At 33.5% G+C, this 22421-nt stretch overlaps 1 protein-coding gene across 4 annotated transcripts in view; it reads right to left on the reverse strand.

Annotated features, from left to right (window-relative positions):
- The window catches only part of GK (glycerol kinase), an 82100-nt gene that overhangs the window by 28655 nt on the left and 31024 nt on the right, over nt 1-22421 (reverse strand). For all 4 annotated transcript variants that reach the window (XM_027842449.1, XM_027842436.1, XM_027842435.1 and 1 more), the window contains exons 5-12: nt 22309-22385; nt 20123-20260; nt 10114-10223; nt 9119-9185; nt 4134-4169; nt 3765-3832; nt 2261-2303; nt 1679-1759 (exon numbers count right to left, since the gene is read on the reverse strand). In XM_027842449.1, the coding sequence (XP_027698250.1) occupies nt 1679-1759; nt 2261-2303; nt 3765-3832; nt 4134-4169; nt 9119-9185; nt 10114-10223; nt 20123-20260; nt 22309-22385 (620 nt within the window). The remainder of the gene's footprint in view (nt 1-1678; nt 1760-2260; nt 2304-3764; nt 3833-4133; nt 4170-9118; nt 9186-10113; nt 10224-20122; nt 20261-22308; nt 22386-22421) is intronic.

The following is a 22421-nucleotide window of genomic DNA, read 5'->3' on the forward strand; positions in this document are numbered from 1 at the left end:
TCACTGTAACTTACTGGGATGAAATTCTATTTACACCTTATTCAAAAGAAATAGTTTAAGTAAAAAGAGCAATAACCATAAGGGGGCAGTATGGTGAACATTTGGGTGAAGATCAATGAAGGGGAAAAATAGAAGCCATTTTGCCATTGGAATATGCATAAATTTTGGTTGTTTCCTCTTTTTTGTGGTTCCTTTTATTGGTTCTAATTCTTCCATACAACATGACTAACATGAAAATATGTTTAATAGGAATGTATATGTATAGCCTATATCAGATTGAGCGCTGTCTTGGGGAGGGAGATAAGGGAGGAGAAAAATCTAAAACTCAAAAGCTTATGGAAATGATTGTTGATAAATCAAAATAAATTAATTTAAAAAAATAAAAAAATAAACAAATAAACATGAAGGTAGCTGTCAGGGAAAAGGGATCAGACTTGGTCTATTTGACTCCTGAGGACAGGACCTAAACAAACAAGCATAAGTTACAAAGGAGGAAATTTAGGATTGATGTTAGCAAAAATGTTCTAATAATTAGAAGTATGCAGAAGTCGAATGGGCTCCCTCAGGAGGTGCTGAGTTCCTTGCTTGACTGGAAGTAAGAGACTGCATAGAGGTTAGACCAGATGACTAGACACTACGGTCCCTTACAAAGAAAATTTAGTTATTTTATTGATTTGTGTTCTGAACAGGCACAACATATGGGGGGAAAAAAACAATTAAAAAGGAGCAAAAAAGTATACATGTGAGCATGAGAATAAGTGAACAACTACAATTTATTCTAAAGTGTCAATATAATCCACACCAGGCCTGCACAAGCTACGGACACTTGGAGCCTGCCAAAGGATTTTGGGTGGCCCATGAAAAATGTGTAGGGACATACAGTGCACTAGAGAAAACAAACTTTTCAATAGAATTACCATATACATGAAAGCATTATGCTATATAAAATGTGGCAAAAAGAAAATATATAAAATACAAATTAAAACTCTTACACACCTAGGAAATGATTGCAAATTATAGAGTATTTAAAATAGTGGTAATTTCTAAAATTTTAGATTGGATATAGGTGGCACAGTATAAGATGTCAAATTTTTTAGGTCAGTTGCATAAATCATTTAATAAAACAATACTGAATTTAAGAGTAATTCATGCAGAAACCATTTGAATTTTTTTAAAAAGTCAGTTTTTTTAAAAAAAAACATTTTGCTTTGTTTTTAACATATCTGTGGCAGTGTGTAGAATAAGAGCTTAGCACACCCAAGTACTCAAGCCTGCTCTCTAATTTTTTCTACTATGAATTAAATTAAATATTAAATAAAAATTAAATTAAATTAAATTAAATATATTTGGAGAAACCACTTGTTTGTGTGTTGGCTCTTTGAAGTTTCTTGATTTCCTTCTCCACATCTTAAATTACTAAGGGCTATAGTAAGTTGATTATCACAAGGAGACAAGTAAGGAGAACTGCCCTCTGTCTCTGCAGGGATTTTCCTTGGAGCACAGAGCACTACGTCAAGAGCCACCTTTTTTTTTTTTTGCTACCTTTCAAAAGTCCTTTATAGCAGACATCATCATTACAAAATTATTCACTAAAATTTTTGGGTAAGATTTTAGAAATCACTATATGTTTTAAAGTTTTGATAAATTATATCATCAAAGTTTGTGAAAATAAACTTACTTCCAATGCATAGCATACTGGCTTGTCTCTGCCCAGTTTGTAAGCCACTGTGGTAAGAAGGCCATGATCAGAAAAAACGCACTAGACAGAACAGAAATATTTTAAGGTTAAAGAATGTTATTTTTTTAAAGTTATGTTTATATACACACAAATATATACACATATATATGTATGTGTGTATACACACACACACACACAAACACATACACAAATACATGGAGATGTATGTTTTCCTCACACTAAGCTTACTTTTGGCTAGAAAAACAGTATTATGAATAATTCATTATAAGTAAAATCATTTATTTCAATTTATTTATTTATATCAGTTTCAATAAAGGATCTTTGCCCCTTATCTTCTAGTTTTTCAACACATAAAAATCTACGTACATAAATGCTTGCTCTTCCCAAGTTAAATTTTGTGATTTTTCATGTTTGACTAGTCTCAGCACCTTAAAATATTTACTTATATCTAAAAATAGATCCAAACATTTAAAAAGTTTTGTAACAAATTATGCTTAACAGTTTATTGCTTTCACAAGTAAAATGAGGTCCTGATAATAAAAAATAAGAAAAAAAGCTAACCTTTTGCCCAGTATTACATAGTAGGAAACAACCTGTTCCATACCTATAGTTGGTGGGAAGGAAAAGTATAATATAATAGTTTTACTTAAGACAAATCCTAACAAGTTAACCAAATCAACATTTCATTTATTGGCACAATATTTTTTTTTTTATTAAAGCCCTTGCTACGTTCTAAAGTTCTTAGTCACCAGATATCTTTTAGTGAAAAAAAAGTTTTGAAGATCATCTTAGGGGAAAAGCCAGGAGAACTTGGTGAAAAACACAATTACCATTTTTAGTAATATAATTTTGAGATAAACTTCCTAACAGCTACTTCTAACTTCTTTGTCAAAGCAATACTGTGTTTAAATATCAACTACCAAAAACAAACAAATAAATATCAACTACCTTATTAACCATAATCTGAAGTTGTATCTATGCCATTTATGCTACTGAATGACAACAAAGTTTCAATCACAAAGGGAATTTTTGGCTGCCAATTCAAAGAGAACAAACATTACTAGCAGTAGATTTATTCAGCAGTAAAACTACTTCTCTGGGTTCTAGCATTAGCACATTTGTGAGTTAACTCGGCTCCTCCCAACTGTGGCCACCTGCATCTTGGAGCAAGAATTAGGGTAAGGTATTTGAGAAATAGCTTGTTCAGTAATAGTATAGCATTCAAACAGAAACAGAAAAGGGTCAAGATAGTTCTACCTTGGGTGGCAGCTAATATCCATCAGTACTAACTTCAGAACTCCACCCCAAGCCTGATTCTTTCACATTGACAAGTGGCTTTCAACTACATTAGGCAGCTAATACAGTGAAAAGGATGCAAATAGAAATCAGGGGAAGCTAATTGAAACCTAAAGTCAATGATGAAAGTGGTTTTAATATGTTAGTAAACAGAAGTAAATTTTTTAAAAGCACAAGACTTCAAAATTAATGAGAATTAATTAAAAATTAGAATCAGTTTTATAAGTCACTTTTTGATAAATCTTAATGAATTATTAAATCTAGATTTTTATAGGATTTGTTAGTGTTTGATTTCTACTTGTGAACTTACTACTTCCAATTGGATAATTTTAATCCCCACAGTTAATTAATATCTTTACAGGTATTCAAGAATTTTTAGGGTACTTTTAATATCAGAGGCTGTTTACCACAGTCTTGTCATCAGGAAGAGCTGAGTTTTTAAGGCCTGCCTCTGACATATAATAGATATTTGACCAAGAACAAATCACTGAACCTCAAAAAACTCTCTAAGACTATAAACTGCAGACAAGATGTTTGTTTGTATTGATGGAGTTGCCTATACTAATTAAATCATAGTTATGGGCTCATTATTTATAGTATACTTTCTAAGGTACAGATCAAGAAGATAAAAGAATTTGAACATTGTTATGTTAAAGATGTTAACTACTTTCAGTATCTACACACTTCAAAGCTTCAAAGTGCCAAACAACAACAAACAAACTCCAAACTAGACTACAATTGAGTTTTAAGTTCTGTTCCTACAACTCACGTATTTTTGGCTTGTCCATCTTGGAAACACATTTGTCCCACTAAAGCAGCAGACTGGTCTCCCAAGCACTAAAAGCACAAATGTATAAATAAGGGTAACAAAATGCCACCAATGGGAAAAATGTAAACAATTCCTAGAAGATCACTTACACAAAAAATTAAAGGGATAAAAAAGTCTTTCTTTTTTATTATTCAATAATACTACCATTAACTGATAAAGGATATGAACAAAGGAGAGTAAGACAAGAAAAATTATTAAATTTTGCTGTTCATTACTTTTTGTGTAGTCTAGATGGGAAAAGAGTTTAACTGCAGAAAAGGTTTATCAAAGGAAAGGTAAAATAAAATAAATTTTCAGCACGAAACTCACCCCTGATAATGGTACACCTTCCAAGGCCCCAGCTTTCTAATGAAATACAAAAAATACAATATAATTAGGATATAATTTAAAATTATTTGTCTTATTAATGTGTTCCAAAAGGATTAACATAAAAAAGCCACATGCTCTTGTGCACAGGCAGACAAGACAAAGTGCTCTGACTACATAGGTTGTACATTTCTATGTCCTAAAAGAACATCTACAATAATAGCAATATCATGGTATGGCAGAGTGGAGAAAACACCAAAATGAGACTCAAACTTTCACTTTATCTGAGTGCTAGTCCTAGTTCCATAAAAACTATCTGAGTGATCTTGGGCAGGACACTTAACTACTCTAGGCCTCAGTTTCCTCACTTCAAAATGTGAAGGTGAGACTAATTTACCTATAAAGTTTCCTACAGATCTAAAATTCTAGGATTCTATGATTGCATCACAAGGTTAATACCATTATCAACAAATAAATTGCACTTAAAAAGTCAATATTCTAAAACATTTACAAAATGTTGGGTCTATAATAAACATAGCTTCAGTAAATATGCAACCATTTCCTAAACCAGTTTGATATGTTATTTACTTTGAAGGATTTATATCCAACTCATTGTTCCAACTTTTAAGATAATTATTTAAAAACTGTTTCCAAAAGTTGACTGAAATATTATATATTATTTGACCACATTATTCCTATAGTTAACATAAGTAAAATATATTTATTGAAATATATTTATTTGTTATCTTATAATATAGCCAAAAACCAAGCCAGGATTTTAAATTGAGATGTATGGTGAATGACTTGGCACTTTACCAAATTTCAGTTTCATTTATTTTCAACATGCCCAATCACAAATTTGATAAAATCTTAGGAATAGGAATAGAAGAAATGCTACTTGGGTCACTCTTGTTGGTTAACTAAAGAGCTGTCATTTAAAAATAGAAATAATGCCTCTATACTTCAATAATGAGATGTGAATTTAATAAAGGTTAAAAAAAAACAAAGAGGAAAACAACAAAAAAAAACTTACTATCAGTAAATAATATCAGAAAAATTCTGCTTCCTAAAAGCTAATATGTTCTGTTGGGGTAATTCTCTTGTGGACTATAAGAATCTAACTTTGGTGAAGCATGCATAGAAAGTGACAGTGTATTTCCAACTAGCACATCTTAGATGTTGTATACAAAATTCAGGTAAAATTAATTATCAGGTAAATATCAGGTATCATTAAATATCAGGTAAAATTATTTAAGGCATCCAGACGCAATTTACATCCAATGTAAAAAAAAAAAAAGGAAAAATAACAACTTTTGATTTTTATAATATCATTCTGATAACTAAAGTATTTATAATTTATGTTCTGAATCTCAATAGGAAGCTACAGATAATCATTTATTTCAGAGTGACTCTTAATCCTTTAAACTTAGGGAGAGCAACAAAAACAACCCCCTAAATACTCAAGATTGGTTAAAAAAATCCCTGAGTACAATTCATTGCAATTTTGCTCAAGTCAAACTCTAGACACACCCAATTATTTCATAAACATATTTGTCTTCCCAAAATAAGTGGAAATACACTGTTAGTTTTACCAAGTGGATGGATGGGGAAGATAATTGTTGGATGACCTACTCACCAGGCTATGAGAGATTTTCTACAGCCAGCAAGAAGGGAGAAAAGGGATAGAGACACATTTCAAATGCAAAAGAAAAATTAGCTAATCTAAATGTAGTTCAACCTTTCTCTAAAACTATTTCTCATGTGTATAGTTTTATGTATTTGGCTTTTGATTGCTTCAGTGACAGTTCCTCTATAATTTCATAAATAGCATGTAGATAAGCAATTAGCATTTTTAACAGCTATATACTCTTCCTGCTTCCCCCAGAGATTTATATACATAAGTGATGACTTTTTAAAATCTACTTAACTTAGGACTTCAACTCACTATTAAAGTAAAACTCTATGAGTAGTTTCAAACAGCATGAAATGTTTTAATTATTTCTTACAATCATAATTGTATTCATCTCTAAATTGAATTTCAGGTTTTTGTAATGGAAGACTTCAACAAAACTTCAACAATGAAAACAATGTCATTGATGATGGGTTGGGTCAAAATGGCTGAACCCGGGCTCTTCCTCAATAATAACACTATCTGTGGTCTCTGCGCTCTCTGCTCAGGCTGTTCTCCATGGTGGTAACATACTCCTTCACCTCTTGGTATCCTTTGAAACTCAGCTTAAATGCTCCCTCCCATTTGAGACCTTTCCTGCTCTCTCCAGTTGCTAGAGCTGCCTTTCCATAGTATCTTAAATTTATTTTGTGTATACATATATCTCTTCACATGCTGTACATAGTAAACAGTCATTCCTTCTCCCTAGAATGTAAGCTTCTTGAGATCAGAGACTGTTTCATTGTTATCTTTGTATGCCTAGTGCCAGGCAAATAAATGCTTGTTGATTTGACTTCATAATCTGTAAAAATGAATTACATCATTTTTAGAAATCCAAAACTTGGGAATTATATTCTGACTACAACTTTTTGTCCTTCCATCTCTTCCTCTCTTGACACTTCTCTACTCTCTCACTCCATAAACACACATATATACACTCTCTCACTCTCTCTCACTTATTCTCTCGGCTAATCTCTCCTCTGCTGGATTCATCTGCCTCCATACCCAGCCTTAATCTCAAAGTTTGCAATTTTAATGTGTCTTGGCTATTCTATAATTCCTAATTGATCTGTGTTTCCAGATTCATGAATCCTATCTCTGGGCAACTCCAGTCATCCAATTTCTCCATTTCACCTTCAACACTACTATGAATCAATAGAGAAAGTCAGTAAACTAAACCAATTTCACACACATTTACAGTACACAAGCCTTTCTGCTGCTAGAAAATCCTTCTACTCTACTCTTATCAACTTTCTAGTGTTCTCGATAGCAACTGTTCTAAATTTGTCTTTCTCATTTCTTGCTGTACCTTCAATTCCCTCAAACTTAGAAGAAGTTGCCTCCCACCTCACTGAGAAAACTGATGTCATTTGACATCAATTCCCTTATCTGCCCTTCTATAATCCTAAGAACTTCCTAGAATCTTCATCTATTATCTCCCATCTGGGCACGGACTGCCCACCTATTCTTCACTAAGGATAACTATTCTTTCCTGTGTCCAACATCCAGTTTACCTCTCTTCTTCCAGGACCTAGCACCAGCAGTGAGTGACCCTTTCTTTCTACTGGACCTCCTTTAAAAAAAATCTGCCTTCAAACATAAGAATAGTCTCCCAAATCCTTTTTGTAAAAAGCCTCCCATAATTCTGTTTTTATCCAACAATCAAGGAAAAGTTAAAATATCTTTACTGTGAATTAAGCATGAACATTTCGATATATTTATACAAAGAACAGAATGGACTACATAAGAAACTGTGAACTTAAGTACACTGTACACTTTTCAAAAAGTATTTGTCAAATTTAACATGACAATTACAAAACTGCTTTGTTTGTCTTTGAGTCTTGAATTGTAATGACTGAACCTTAATGATCTTTCCTTGGGTCTTCTTGCCTTTCTCTACACTTTCTTCTTTGACTATCTTATTCACTCCTATGGCTTCTACAGCCATCTCTAATCTTCATTTTCAGTCCTGATCTCACTTTTGAGCTCCACATCTGTATCTGCTTGCTTCCAGGGCATCTTCACATGTGATGCCAACATAAAGACATATGTAAAATAGAATTTGTTTGTTGTTGTTGTTGTTCTTAAATCTTCTGTTTCCTATTTTTACTTCTAGCAAGCACCATTTACTTGGTTTCTCACATTCAAAACCTTGGGGTTACCTTTGATTCTTCTCCTCTTAACCCTATGACTATGACTATATCCAGCTATAAGGTCAATTGATTATACCCTTGCAACATCTCTTGCTTCTACAACCCCCCCATTTATTCCTCCTGCCACAATCACTCCTCTTTAAGGTTCTCCCACCTCCCCTCTCTGTTCTCAAATATTTCCAACATTCATGCCAGAATAATCTTCTTAGTGAATAGATCTGTTATTGATTTCTCTACTCAAAAAATTCTCACTGTCTATCAAATAAAGTTCAAATTTGTTTGCCTTGGCATTTAAGGTCCTCCATGAAGCCCTTTTCTTTCACTTGAACTGTCCCTCAAAATGTCTTTTACCTGTCTTGAACTGTTCCCTATGTCTAGAACATACTCCCCTCTCTTCTTTACCTGTTGCATTCCTACGTATCATATTCAAAATGCTCCATCCTACCTTAAGTCTTCCATAAGTGCCCTAAGTCAGTAATCCCCTCTCATACCTTGAAACTCACAAAGCAGTGTTTTTACAACTCTCTAATGTACTAGAATAATCTATGTTTATGTCTTATCCCTCTATTAATCTGTAAGCTCCATGAGAGTAGTGACTGCCTTTTCTAAATCTCCCTTAAGGCTTACCACAATACTTTGCACATAGTAGGCATTTAATAAATAAGATGATCAATTAAATTATGATGTTACAAATCAAAAAACTCTTTGACATTAATTTTTGGTGAATGTTTTGTCCAGATCTACAAAGTTCACAATAAATAACGGAGTTGTTCACTTAAAAGTGCCTGGAGAAAAGCATTCTTACAGTGTGACAACTCCCTCTTGTAATTTAGGAAAAGTGACCACAATCGTTTAAGTTATTTGAATTAGAGAAATAAAATCCAAAAGCTAACTACCAAAAGTTCTCATAGCATCTTTTACAATTATAGTAACGCTATGAAAAGGTTTAGGATCTATATTCATCATGGTCATTTAAAATTTATGAATTACTTATCAAAATGATTTGGTAGTAGGCTTTTACTAAACTCATCAGTTTGCCATTACTATTCATACACTACCCAAAAGGAGTAACTAAAATTTTTACAAATCCCTTAAACTGGTTAAACTTGATTTAGCTAAATTTGGCTTTCAAATCCAGAATAATGCGTTTAAAAATTATTATTTACCATTAGACCATAGATCTCAGAAGAACTCCGGATATTTGGAAGTATTGTCATAGGAATCTCAAAAAACCTAAAAACAATGAAATATTTAGGGGTGTATGTCATTGTTAATTTAATACTTGGCAACACTTTACCTAAAAACTAGAAAATATGGAATGTATTTGAACACAAAGTTGTACAGTAAGGAATGAACCACGCATGGTTTGAAGGTCCCAAGATTAGTCAAAAGACAGTATCTCATAGCACAGTTCTAGTCATTTCATTCACTAGGGGAAGGGAATAAGCATGTAAATAGGGCCTACTATGTGCCAGGCACTGTGCTAAGCACTTTACAAATATTATCTCATTTGATCCTCACAACACTCTGTGAGGAAGATGCTGTTATGATCCCCATTTTACAGTAGGGGAAACTGAGGCCAATGGAGGTTAAGTAGCTTGCCCAGGGTCACACAGCTAGTATCTGAGGCCAGATTGAAATTCAGGTCTTCCCAACTTCAGGTCAAGCGCCACCTAGTTGCCTCACTATGTGGCTCTGGAAAGTTTATTTAACCTTTCTGTGCCTCAGTTTCCTTACCTACAAAATGAGATTAAAAACACATGCACTCTTCCATATCACAGCATTGCTGTGAGCACTTTGTGAATTATAAAGTGCTACACAGAAGTGAACTATTATCATTACACATTATTAGGTATTTATTACTTCATCTTCAAAACAAATATTTAAAAGGAACACAAATTCAAGTACTATACTAAAAGAATCTTCCCTAAAAAGTAGTTACTATGTAGTACTTTACATTTATAGAACCGTAATTAGATAATATGCTCATATAACAAGCATATCCCACTAATTAAACACTGACAAGGTGTCATTAAAATGAGTAATTTGATATTAACATAATCAAATCATAGGAACCAATAAATTATAAATATGGCAAAAGTACATCTTTGCAAGTAATTATAAAAAGTATACTTTAAATTAAACCCCAACTAGAACTCACTCGCACAGTTCTATATCCCATTCTAAAGAATGAATGTTGAAAAGCATTGTCCTACTGGCATTTGTTACATCTGTGCAATGGACACCTCCGTTAGGCCCTCCTGTCAAACTCTGGAAAGAATAGAAAGAAAAAAATTGCTTATTATTATTTGTGGTTGTATTGAGATTTCTTTAAGAAGTATTTAATCAGAATCATTGCTACCTAAGACTTAATTAACCGACAAAATATTCTCATTGAATTTTCTGGTTAATGGAAGGCTAAAGAGAAAACCCATTAACTGAAAAATCCTAATACCATATTTTACCACATAATCACTGCACCATGTTGTTTTATTTTTTTTTTCAGTACAAAAATTGGTTTATAACCTTTCATCATGAAATTGCTGCATGGTATAATTCTGTTTGTCACTCCACTTAAAAAAGTAAACAGAGAAGCAATGTATTCACCAGTGGCATATGGATATGCATTTATCTCTAGCACATTGTGACCTATATGAACCTAGAATTATCAGTGCCTGTGCATTGTCAGTATATTTCCAAAAGCCAACTTGCATGATTTGTTAAGAGCACTGCAGCACTGTCACTCAACCCAATGAAGAGCTGTAGGTGCAAAGGGAGCAGGCAGGCAGGTGAAGCTGCCATGAGTAAGTCACATGACATGGTTAAGACGTGCATCTGTCTCCCAGTGATACATTAATGTGAGAAGCATTTCTTTCTGATTATGGGTAAATATAAAAACTATTCTGTAGGTTTCAAGATTAAAGTGATTTTGTTTGCTGAACAGCACAGAAACAGAGATGCAGAGTTTTCAGTCAGTGAAAAGTTGGTGGAGACTGGTGGAAACAAAAAGACAAGTAATACTGGCACACACAATGGTTGTACACCACTTTTTTCAAAATTTGTCATAAAACCTGCGACAATTATGCAGTGAAATATGTTACTTATCAGCTCATTTTCTTGACTTAGTAAATAGAATCTAATTGAATTTCTTTGATAATTTAGGACATTTCAGTAACCTGGGATCCTTATACTAAATATCATTTGAATATAATGTAATGTCAAGAATTGGTCAGAATCTGACTCAAAGACATAGCATAGAAATTAGTTTTAGAATCAATCCCAGATATCAGCTTTTCCTATTTGTTTATCTCTTAAACAAAAATTGAAGAAAATTCTACTTTATTGGGTTCTAATTAATAGAAGTTTAAAAACATATGGAAAAAAAATAGATCATTCCATTCTAAACAACTGATATTTAAATAAAATAAAACTGCTTAATTAATCCCAAGTATCTGGGGATTTTTTTTATTTTTGTTTGTTTTGTTTTTTGTAATTTGTCTCTCCTAAAAGATTAGATAAAGAAAATTAAACGTCATTGGGTTCTAATTGAAGTTCTACTACATATAGGGAAAAAAAAAAATTTCATCTCAAACATCTGACAGTCAGGAAAGAGACTTCGTGTTTATATCCTTTTGAATGGAATAAAATTAAAGCACTCCAACCACAGGAGATAGGTATATGTTACAGAATTCCTCATCCATAAGAGGCAGTGTGAAGAGTGGAAATAGCACTGAAACTTTTAGTCAGAGGAAACCTGGGTTTAAGTACTGCATCTAGCACTTACTAACTTCATGGTCATGGAAAATTACAAAGTCACAATTTCTCTGAATCCATTTTCTCACCTTGTACCTATTTTACAAGATTGTTGTGAGGATCAAATTCTACATTTAAAGTGCTTTGCAAAAATTTATTAAAGTGATACACTATCTTGGGGTTCAGGGAGGGACGAGATGGGGAGAAAATTTGGAACTCAAAATCTTGGGGAAGTGAATGTTGAAAACTAAAAATAAATAAATTAATGTACAAAAAAAAGAAAAATAAACAGAAGATATCAGAAGGAAATTTGGAAGGGTACAGAGATTTGGAGGGCAGTGTTGGAACTCACATTAAATTCAAAATATACAAAAATAAAACAAGAAAAACTAGTAAAAAAAACTTTTTTAAATGTTTGTTAATTAACTAATTGATTATCATTGGGGGGGTAGGGAAAGGTAGTCAATGAAGGTTTCATTGAGGAGCTGATTCCTGAGTTGAATCTCAAAGGAAAGGAAGCACTTAGAGCTAGAAAGGTCTCAGAAATCATCTAATCCTGTCATGGTAGTTCTCGACCTCTTGAACTTGGACCCCTTGTAGGGTGGTAGTGCCATTGTAAAGGGACCAAGTCATTTAAGAAGTCAGTATAAGGAATAGGGAAACATACCTTATTAATGCCACATAAATAATATCCCTTAAACATATATGTAAATATACAAATTTATATATTATTTATATATTACTATTACTATTTATATACTACTGCTGTTGGAATGTATACTATTGAGATTAACAAAAACAAACTCATCTAAAAATGGAAAAAAAAAACATTATCAATCAATAAACCAGTAAGCATTTAAGTGCCTTTTCTATGCCAGACACTGTGCTAAGCACTGGAGATACAAAAGTAAAACTCCCTGCCTTTATATGTCTTATTCATAATATGTCTAATATGTCTGCACATAGAAATTGCTATGAGAGGCATTGTGGCTCATCAGGAACTAACATTTGGGCAGTTACGTGGTGCAGTGGATAGAGCACTGGCCCTGGATTCAGGAGGACCCGAGTTCAAATGCGGCCTCGGACACATGACATTTACTAGCTGTGTGACCCTGGGTAAGTCACTTAACCCCAATTGCCTCAGCCAAAACAAAACAAACAAAAAAACCTAACACTGAAGCCAGGAAGTCCTGGGTTTAAGTCCCAATTCTGACATATACTGACTACTAAGTTGTTAATAGTGTGCTAATCAGTACTGGTAGGAGTTTCTTCCCTTAAGAGTTCCCTATACTAATGGAATCACAGGTCCTGTCCCTATTCCTTAGTTGTTATTGATAGTCTTCTGATGCTGAAGTTTTATTATCAATACTCATTTTCTTCTTTGCAATGACTCTTAAATATCCTTCTTCTTTTCCATTTCTGTTACTATTACTACCATCCTACTTTAGACCTTCAAACTTTATGCCTAATCTATACAATATTTTAACTAGTCTCCCTAGCCAAAGAAAGGTTTTATGATTCTAATCCATCCTTTAAATATTGCTGCCTGTCTTGTCTCTTCCAAAAGTGCTTTGATTATTACAGGGGCCCTCTGAGGACCCTTCCACCTCTAGATATACAAGCCCATGTCACTCTCTATTGCTGGTCCACAGGGGGAAAAAAAATCCAATCTTTTTTTGCACTAAGAATCAGATTCTAACCCCTTTTAAAAGAAAGTAGGAATGGGCATGACTAACAATTGTTATATCCCTGGTAAAAATATGCTGTTCAACGATTACTTTGTGAAGCAAACAAATTTCTTATGATTTAGACAAAACTACTTCTAAAGCACTTCTAATTCCAGCTCACCATTGGCTTTTTACATCCTCTCAATTCTATTCCCAATTTTTTTTTAAACATTCTCACTTGGCTTATTAGCTTTCACTAGAGCTTACCCTTTTGATGACCTCTTCACCTACATTATTTTGACTTTGACTTAGTGTTTCCCAATCCCTGTGTATTTGTTCAGAGCTCTGCTAGTTTCTACCCTTATATCAAATGCGACCCTGGCTCCTCTTGGGCCTGGCTATAACTAAGTATTAATCCTTGGATTTTAGGCAACCATGTTAGGGCGTGGCATTTTCAAACTTTTCTCCCACTACTCTAAAATGAACCCGTTGTTCTAACCAGGCTAATCTATTTTGTCTCCCAAATATAATTTGTATTCTCTGCCTCCTCACCCTTGCACATATCTTCCTCCCTTTAAGAATGACTTCTTTTAAAGGAAACCTTTTATAAAAGAACTCTGGTATTGATTGGAAAGTATTTAAGTGAGATAAGATAAAGATAACCTTTTGGAATACAAGACATTTTGCCCCTGCCTTTTATTCATTTTTGTTTTTATTTTTTGGAGGACAGATACAAAAATGAGTTAAGTTGGGAAGGATCTAAAATAAAGTTTTAATTTTGTGATAACAAGTATTTATGTTATATAACAATATGCCCACTATATATTAACATTATAGGCATCAATATTCACTTATACAAAGACAAAAATGAAACAAAATCCCTATCCTTAATAAGTAACAATCTAGCCAGCTAAGATAACATATAGGTTTGTAAAAAAAACTAGACACAAGGTTATTTAAAAGGAAGGTTCTAGCAACTGGACTGAACAGGAAAGGCTTCATTCAGAAAATTCATTCTGGAAGCTGAAGGAAACTGGTGATTCTGAGAACTCTAAGGAAAGAAGAAGCCCATTCAAGATATGGAAAAGGACAGAGATGAGAGATGGAGAGATGGATGCATTAGCAACAACAATAAGGCCACTTTAGCTGGACTATACAATGTGAAAAAGGAAGTAATGTATGATAAGCCCAGAAAGGTTGGTCAGAACAAGATTATAGAGGGCTATAATGCCCTCAAAAGGAGTTTGTGTTTGATTCTAGGCAACAGAGAATCACTGGAGCTTATTGACCAGGCAGTGACTTGGTCAAACCTACACTTAAGGAGTATCACTTTTGCCACTGTTGTGTAGAGCACAGATTGGAGAGGGAAGAGGCCTGAAGCAAGGAAACCAATTAGGAAGCTATTGCAACAGTTCAGGGGAAAGGTAATAAAGGGTGGTGACCAAGTCAAAACAGGGGGACAGATATAAGACATAACACAGATGCCGAATAAGGTTTACATTAACGAAATTAATGAATTTAAAGCATCAATTAAGTGCTTACTATACATGTTAGGCACCTGACCACCAATTATACATGTGGGCTGAAGGACAGTAAGGAGTTTTAAGAAAATCCTAAGCTTATGGACCTGAGTGACTAGAAAGATGGTAGTACTCACAACTGGAAAAAAAAAGTGAGGAATAGCAGAAAAAAATAAAATTTTAAAATATTAAATTTGAGATGATTATATGGTATCCAGTTGGAAATGGCCAATAGGCAGTTGGTGATATAAAACTAGAGTGATTCTATAAATCAGTGGTGTCAATCAATAAACATTTATCTAATTGGAAAAATATCAGTTGCTTACGGGTAGGCTGAGCTAATATAATAAAAATGACAATTCTTCCTAAATTAATTTACTTATTCAGTGCCATACCAATCAAACTACCAAAAAATATTTTATAGAACTAGAAAAATAACAAAATTTATCTGGAAGAACAAAAGGGCCAGAATATCAAAGGAATTAATGAAAAGAAATGATAGGGAAGGTGGTCTAGCCATACCAGATCTTAAATTGTATTATAAAGCAGGAATCATCAAAACTACCTAATACTGTCTAAGAAATAGAGTGGCGTATCAGTAGAAAAGGTTAGATATACAAGATACAACAGTCAATGACTATACTAAACTACTGTTTGATAAACCCAAAGACCCCAGAGCTTCTGGGATAAGAACTCATTATTTGACAAAAACTGCTGGGACAACTGGAAAACAGTATGGCAGAAACTAGGCATAGACCAACATCTTACACCATATACCAAAATAAAGTCAAAATGGGTACATGGTTTAGATATAAAAGCTGATACCATAAGCAAATTAGGAGAGTAAAAAATAGTTTACCTGTCAATTTATGGAGAACAGAAGAATTTATGACAAAACAAGAGATAGAGAACATTATGAAATGCAAAATGGATAATTGTGATTACATTAAATTGAAAAGTTTTTGCACAAACAAAGCAATGCAACCAAGATTAGGAGGGAAGCAGAAAATTAGAAAAGAATTTTTATAATCAGTATCTCTGATAAAGGCCTCATTTCTAAAATAGAGAACTGAATCAAATTTGTAAGAACACAAGTCATTCCCCAGTTGATAAATAGTCAAAGGATATTACTAGACAGTTTTCAGATGAAATTAAAGCTATCTATAATCACATGAAAAATGTACTAAATCACAATTGATTCACGAAATGCAAATCAAAACAACTCCATATCACACCAATCAGATTGGCTAACAGGAAAATTACAAATGCTGGAGAAGATGTGGGAAAAGTAGAACACTAATACATTGGTGGTGGAGTTGTAAACTGATCCAACCATCCCAGAGAGCAATTTGGAACTATGCCCAAAGGGCTATAAAAATGTGCATACCCATTGACCCAGCAATACCACTTCTAGGGCTGTATCTAAAGAGATCATAAAAATGGGAAACAGAACTACATGTACAAATATTTATAGCACCTCTTTTTGTCATGGCCAAGAATTGGAAATTAAGGGAATGCTCATCAATTAGGGAATGGCTGAACAAGTTGTGGTATATGAATGCAATGGAATACTATTGTACTACAAGAAAGGATGAGCAAGTGTACTTCAGAAAAACCTGGAAGGACTTATATGAACTGATATTGAGTGAAGTGAGCAGAACCAGAACATTGTACACAGTAACAGCCACACTGTGGGATGACTGACTTTGATAGACTTAGCTCTTCTCAGCAATACAAGAATTTAAATCCACATCCAGAAAAAGAACTATGGAGTCTGAATGCATATTGAAGCATACTATTTGCTTTCTTTTTTTGTTTGTTTTATTTTGTTTTGTTTCTTCTTTCTTGTGTTTCCTCCTATTGGTTCTAATTCTTCTTTACAACATGACTAATGTGAAAACGTTTAATAAAAATGTATATGTATAATAAGAATGCATATATCAGATTGCACACTGTCTTGGAGAGAGAAGAGGGGAAAGAGGGGGAGAAAATGTAAAACTCAAAAGCTTATGAAAGTGAATGCTGAAAACTAAAAATAAAAAAAATAAACATTTATAAATGCCTACTGTGTGGTAGGCATCTCTGTGTGCTAAGCTATAACTACTATATATTTTGTACTTGATACACTGATGTACAGTTATATATGTATATACACACACGCACATATATGGAAGATACACATACATATACAAAGATATGTTCTGTGAATTTCACAAGAACAAAATACAGAAGGCTAAAGTAAAGGAGAAGGAGAAGTGGAATGCTCCACCAAAACCTAGGTTTAAGTGTCACATATCAAGTGATCCATGTCAACAAGCTTGACATAGACCATAGCCTCCTCTGCTAAGCAGCTGGGTAATCTAACTCTGATCAATACCTATGACTTCCAAGGGAAGTTGGTCCTTCCTATCCTTCTCCTCTTCTCCCAGGAGTCTACTACTTAGGACGCTATATTCAATACTGGGCTTTCTACATCTCCATAAACAGTATCTGTCCAAGATGCACATCCATATAATTGCATATCATGGTCCAGCACTTCTTAAACTGTGGGTCGCAACCCCATATGGCACTGAAGGGATCACAAGTGGAAAAAGTTTAAGAAGTCCTGGTTTAAACAATAAGAGTACTTCATCCATTTGGTTCTGCTTAATTTTATTCAAGCCAAACTCTTTACTGGCTGTAGATTTCATTTAGAAAGCTCTGAGCAGTTCTAGTGCTTGCTGTAATGATTACAATATGATTCACAAACAGGGGCATTTGGAAGATCTTACCAATGATGGGGAAAACTCTTTATTTGGACTTTGTTACAGATATCCTCTGTGATGGTGGAAAATATCCTCATGTACTATTATAGAAAGAGGAATGAAGTTGTTTTTCTGTTGCATCTTTTAAAGAATTATGTATGATTTTGACATAGCATGGGATTTACCATGTTGGAGGAGGAACTTAAGAGAACATGCTGCTCTACCGAATCAATTCAGTAGTGGGCCCTTGTAATTACTTGCTACACTTTTCAGTAAAACATGTGACTGTCGGGACAGGGGATCTAAAAGAGGACACGTGGAAAAATTTCGTCTGTTCCCTTCTTCCCTTCTCATGCTTTCCATCAAAAATTCACTTGATGCTTTTGTAGATCATAACAGACCACAAAAAATGTTGTAGAGATGGAAAAGTAGATATATGAGTTGAAATTACTGATGCTGCATAGTCACTTTATTTTGGTAATAAGCTCTAAGTTTTCCCCTCAAGCCTCTGTGGTTGCCCTCTTTTATATATCTTACAAATCAGTCCTTCAATATCCTCACAACTATGACATCTCTAGCAAAGACTCTTTTCACTTTTGGTCTGGACTGGCTACATTTCCCCATCTTTGTTTTTTCTTCAGGTCCATTTCCAACTTCTTTATGCACGACTGTTACATAGAACCCAAATGTGAATGAAGAGAGTTAGCTGCAAAAATATGTAAAAGCTCTTTGCTTTTTCCATTTTTTGGCCATCACCCTTCCAATTTCATATTTAACTGCCCTCAGGATTTAGTTTGCTTAGTTAGTCTTAGACATTAGCCACCCTAATATTACTATTCTGTACTATTTTCCCTTCAATATGTTCCACTATTTTTATGAGGCGATATTACGCCATATTCCACTACCCTATTTCTAAGATTTTACAAACAAGTTTATATTTTTAAACTAATATTGCATTTGGAAGTCATCTCTCTGCATGGGAAGGAAATCTGTTGGTTGAAGCAGTCTGGTAGGCGTTCTTGGTCTCACTATAGGCAATGATTTTCATCAGCTAAATATCCTTCAAAAATGGTGATAATTTGTATCAATACGGCCTTTCATCTATCTCTCTTTTTCAGTATCAATATTTTGGTTAAATAGGTCAGGTTGGACACACATCTTCTCATTTTTATTATTTCTTCCAATTTGATATTTATTTTGATATTTATTCTAACAAATTTGTTCTCTGTGATATACAACTCATTCAGAGTAGGCACATTACTGAGTCATCTTATCTGTTGAACTAAAATAGATTTTCATTTTTGGTCATATCGAGGGCTTCCTGATTTTACTTTAAGAAAGTTTTCATGATATATATTCTGGTAATTCTTCTATATAGTCTACAATGCTTTGGTTTCTCATTTCGTGCTTCTAAACTATATTAGCAAGAAACTTCTCACTGTCCACACTTATTCCCACCTTTCCATTTAAGTCAGCAAGTATTAAAGTATATATTGATTTGAACTGGACCGTCTCAAGTTTTTCATAGAATTTCTCTATTGCCTTATCATATGCGACAGACAATCAGATTTAGAGTGACAGGGGACATTAGAGGTCATTGAGTCCAACTCCCCTCATTTTACAGTTGAGGAATCCTAAGGGTGAGAGTTTGTGTTGGCATTAATAAAGACATAAGCTGCCATTATTTTCACAGCTTACTTCCTGCAATGCTTATCTTGTTTCTTTGCATACTCTTAAAATAAAATATTAAGATTATTAATTAATAAATAAGATAATATAATATCATAATTTATTAATTAAATAAAATTAATAAGATGCTAAGATATTATATTTAATAGTAATATCTAATTATTCTCCATCTTGCAATATGCTGTCCTGTTCCTCATTTGACACCCCATTTCCTGACTTTGTATAGATCATTTCATATACCTAAAATGCACTTCTTCATTACCTCTACCTCATAAGAGTTCTCTTTTCCAATAAGACACACACAGCTCAAGCATCACCTTCTGCATGAAACTTTTCCAGATATTCCTAGTTGCTAGTGGCCTCCCTCCCAAATTACAAGGCATATTTGCATTTATTCTCTTTATATTTACGCTATATTTATATGTGTGATTGTCTCCCCATTAAATATAAGTTGCCTACAAGCAAGGAATGCTTCCTTCTTTGTACTTGTATCTTCTGGGCATACAGCAGGCACTTAATAAATACTTGCTGATAGATTGGTACAATTTGTTAAAACTTACTCTGTTCTAGAGCATAGAGTACAAGAACCTAATCACCTCCATATGTGCCATGATATAAGCAAAGGAGAACTTTACAAAGGTAAGTGCCTAAAATATTTAAAATAAATTAGGCATTTGTCATGCCTAATAAATTACTTTTTTTAAAAAATGGAGACTATAAAATCTTATAAGATGAAACTTTGAATAGCCAAAAAGATTCCCTCCAATTCTATGTACATTTTGTATATAAAAACATACCCAGATAAGCCATGAATCAATGGTACCAAAAAGAGCTCTTTCTTCTTCAACTGCTTTTTTAACTTTTCTTACATTCTCTAAGATCCAGTGAAGTTTCACAGCACTAAAATAAGTGCTAAGTGGAAGACCAGTCTTGGACTGTAAAATTTGAGAAAAATCAATTAGCATGATCCTTTTAGAACAGTAAAAAAAATCCTGCAGAAAGAGTAATAACCCATCTCACTAAAACAACAGTAAAAAATTGGTTTTTCCATTTCATGCACAGGTAAGCAAGCATGTTCATGAACAAAGGTTATAATGATGTTTGTAGTTCAAAGATCATCCACGTAGTAAGGTAAAGAAAAAAAATTAAATAGACATTAGCTTTAAATAATCTTGAGAGTAAGAATTTGTTATTTGTATCTATGTTTCTTTTGGAATTATCAATAATTCCAAATGTTCTTGTCATGTATTTCATGAAACTAACAATTTGATTTGTAATTTATTGTAGCTAATTTGCAAAATGTCATATATTTCATGAAACTAACATTTGATTTAATTTGATGTGATTAATTTGCAAAATGAATTTATGATCATAACCAGAAAATGTGATATTAGAGTTTATGGCATTTTTTATATACTAAGTATCTTAAACAGTATTGAATAGGTGGTAAGTGGTATAAACAATTTACTCTATATAAAACCTTTTACTTCAATGAACAAGGTTATTAAATACCCCGTCTTTAACAGAGAGAGATAAAAATTGTTGTTTTTTTTTTAAGTTAAACATATATACTTGTCCGTCTTCCTGAAGAGTGAGGTCCATCTCTTATAATTTCCATGTAGTATCTAAACATTGTGAAATACATAAAGGGTGTTTTTGGCCACTTGGCCAAATCAATTCAAATTATCTGTTACTTCATAATGTTACGCTTCAGTCTAAGATGTAAACAAATTTAATGGATTTTACAGAAATGCAATTTTTAAATCAAGATACTTTCATTCTAGCATTTTAGCATTCTAGCACCTGAATTTTATTTGGGGAAAAAATGTTCAAAAACATGACAAAAATACTTATTGGGGCAATTTTGTTAGCAAAGAATCATAGATGGGAAATCCTATAGGAGATTTTAACAAGGTTAGGAGAAGGGAGAAGCAAGGTGATACACACCATTTTTTAATCTCATGACTCAGGAAGAAAATGCAAAAGATTCTGAAAATGACAAGAGGACAAAAAATAACACTTTGTCTTTTGAAAGGGGGTGTTTAATACAAATTTTAGGAGCTGGGGCAGAAAGCAGTTTCTAAGCTAAAAATCATGGTGAACCAAGAGTAACAGAACTTCACTCACAGACATTTGGCCCATTTAGGGACCTTTTTTTTTTTTAAAGGAGAAGACTGCCTACCCTGATTATGAGCCCTAATAATGGAACATGGAACCAAGGAAAATGTCAAAGATTGCCACTGAAGAGTAAAAGGTTGTCATTAGGTTAAATTGGCTGAAGGTCAGAACTTAATCTGTGGGGAAACAACACTATCTTCTCAAGTCTAAGCTGGCAAGGTCACATCTACCCTGTGGTAAAGAACAAATATAATAGTTATTTTGCAGATATCTCAGGAAGACAGAAACAGAAAAATATCAAGAGGAATCCAACAAAAGGATTAAAATCCTTCTAACTTCCCTGCTCTCCTTGCCCTGCCTAGAGCGAGGCAACCAAAACATTGAAACCAAAAGATTCCAGGCCTAATCAAAACCCCTAGATGCTTTTCCCCCCAGTCAGTCACAAAGGAAAACAGGAATTGAGTGAGCAGATGTAGGGAATATCCATAGTGGGGTATACAGCTCAAGTCATCAGAACTAGATTCAGATCTCCTTTAGTATTTTAATCTTTCATATGTTAAGAGTTTTCTGCTCTCTAAATGATCAGCAAATATAGTAAAGCTTTGACTGAGTTTGACCTGGCCTTGGATACCTTTGGAAAAACATCTTTGGGGGAACCTACCTCTTCTACTACATGCAAGGTGTCACAAAAGTCTTAGTAAAGTTTTAAGCGTTAGTAGCATAAACTGTTGCAACATCTTGTATTATTTCAGACAACAGATGATAAATAAAAGTACCTATAAAGGAATGCTCTTAATTAAATTTGTGAATCTTCATTTCAAGCAGTATACATTTTATAAAAGATACTCATGTAAACACTCCTTACCTTTACAAAATTATTGTTTCCTGGAATTCTTTTACTTAGTGTTTCAACTGTACCCTGGGTTCTTAAATCAAGCCACACTAGAAATCAAAATATAATACATATGAAAGATCATT

The sequence above is a fragment of the Vombatus ursinus genome, unplaced genomic scaffold (assembly GCF_900497805.2).
Source record: "Vombatus ursinus unplaced genomic scaffold, bare-nosed wombat genome assembly UNPS02004868.1, whole genome shotgun sequence".
Taxonomy (NCBI): domain Eukaryota; kingdom Metazoa; phylum Chordata; class Mammalia; order Diprotodontia; family Vombatidae; genus Vombatus; species Vombatus ursinus.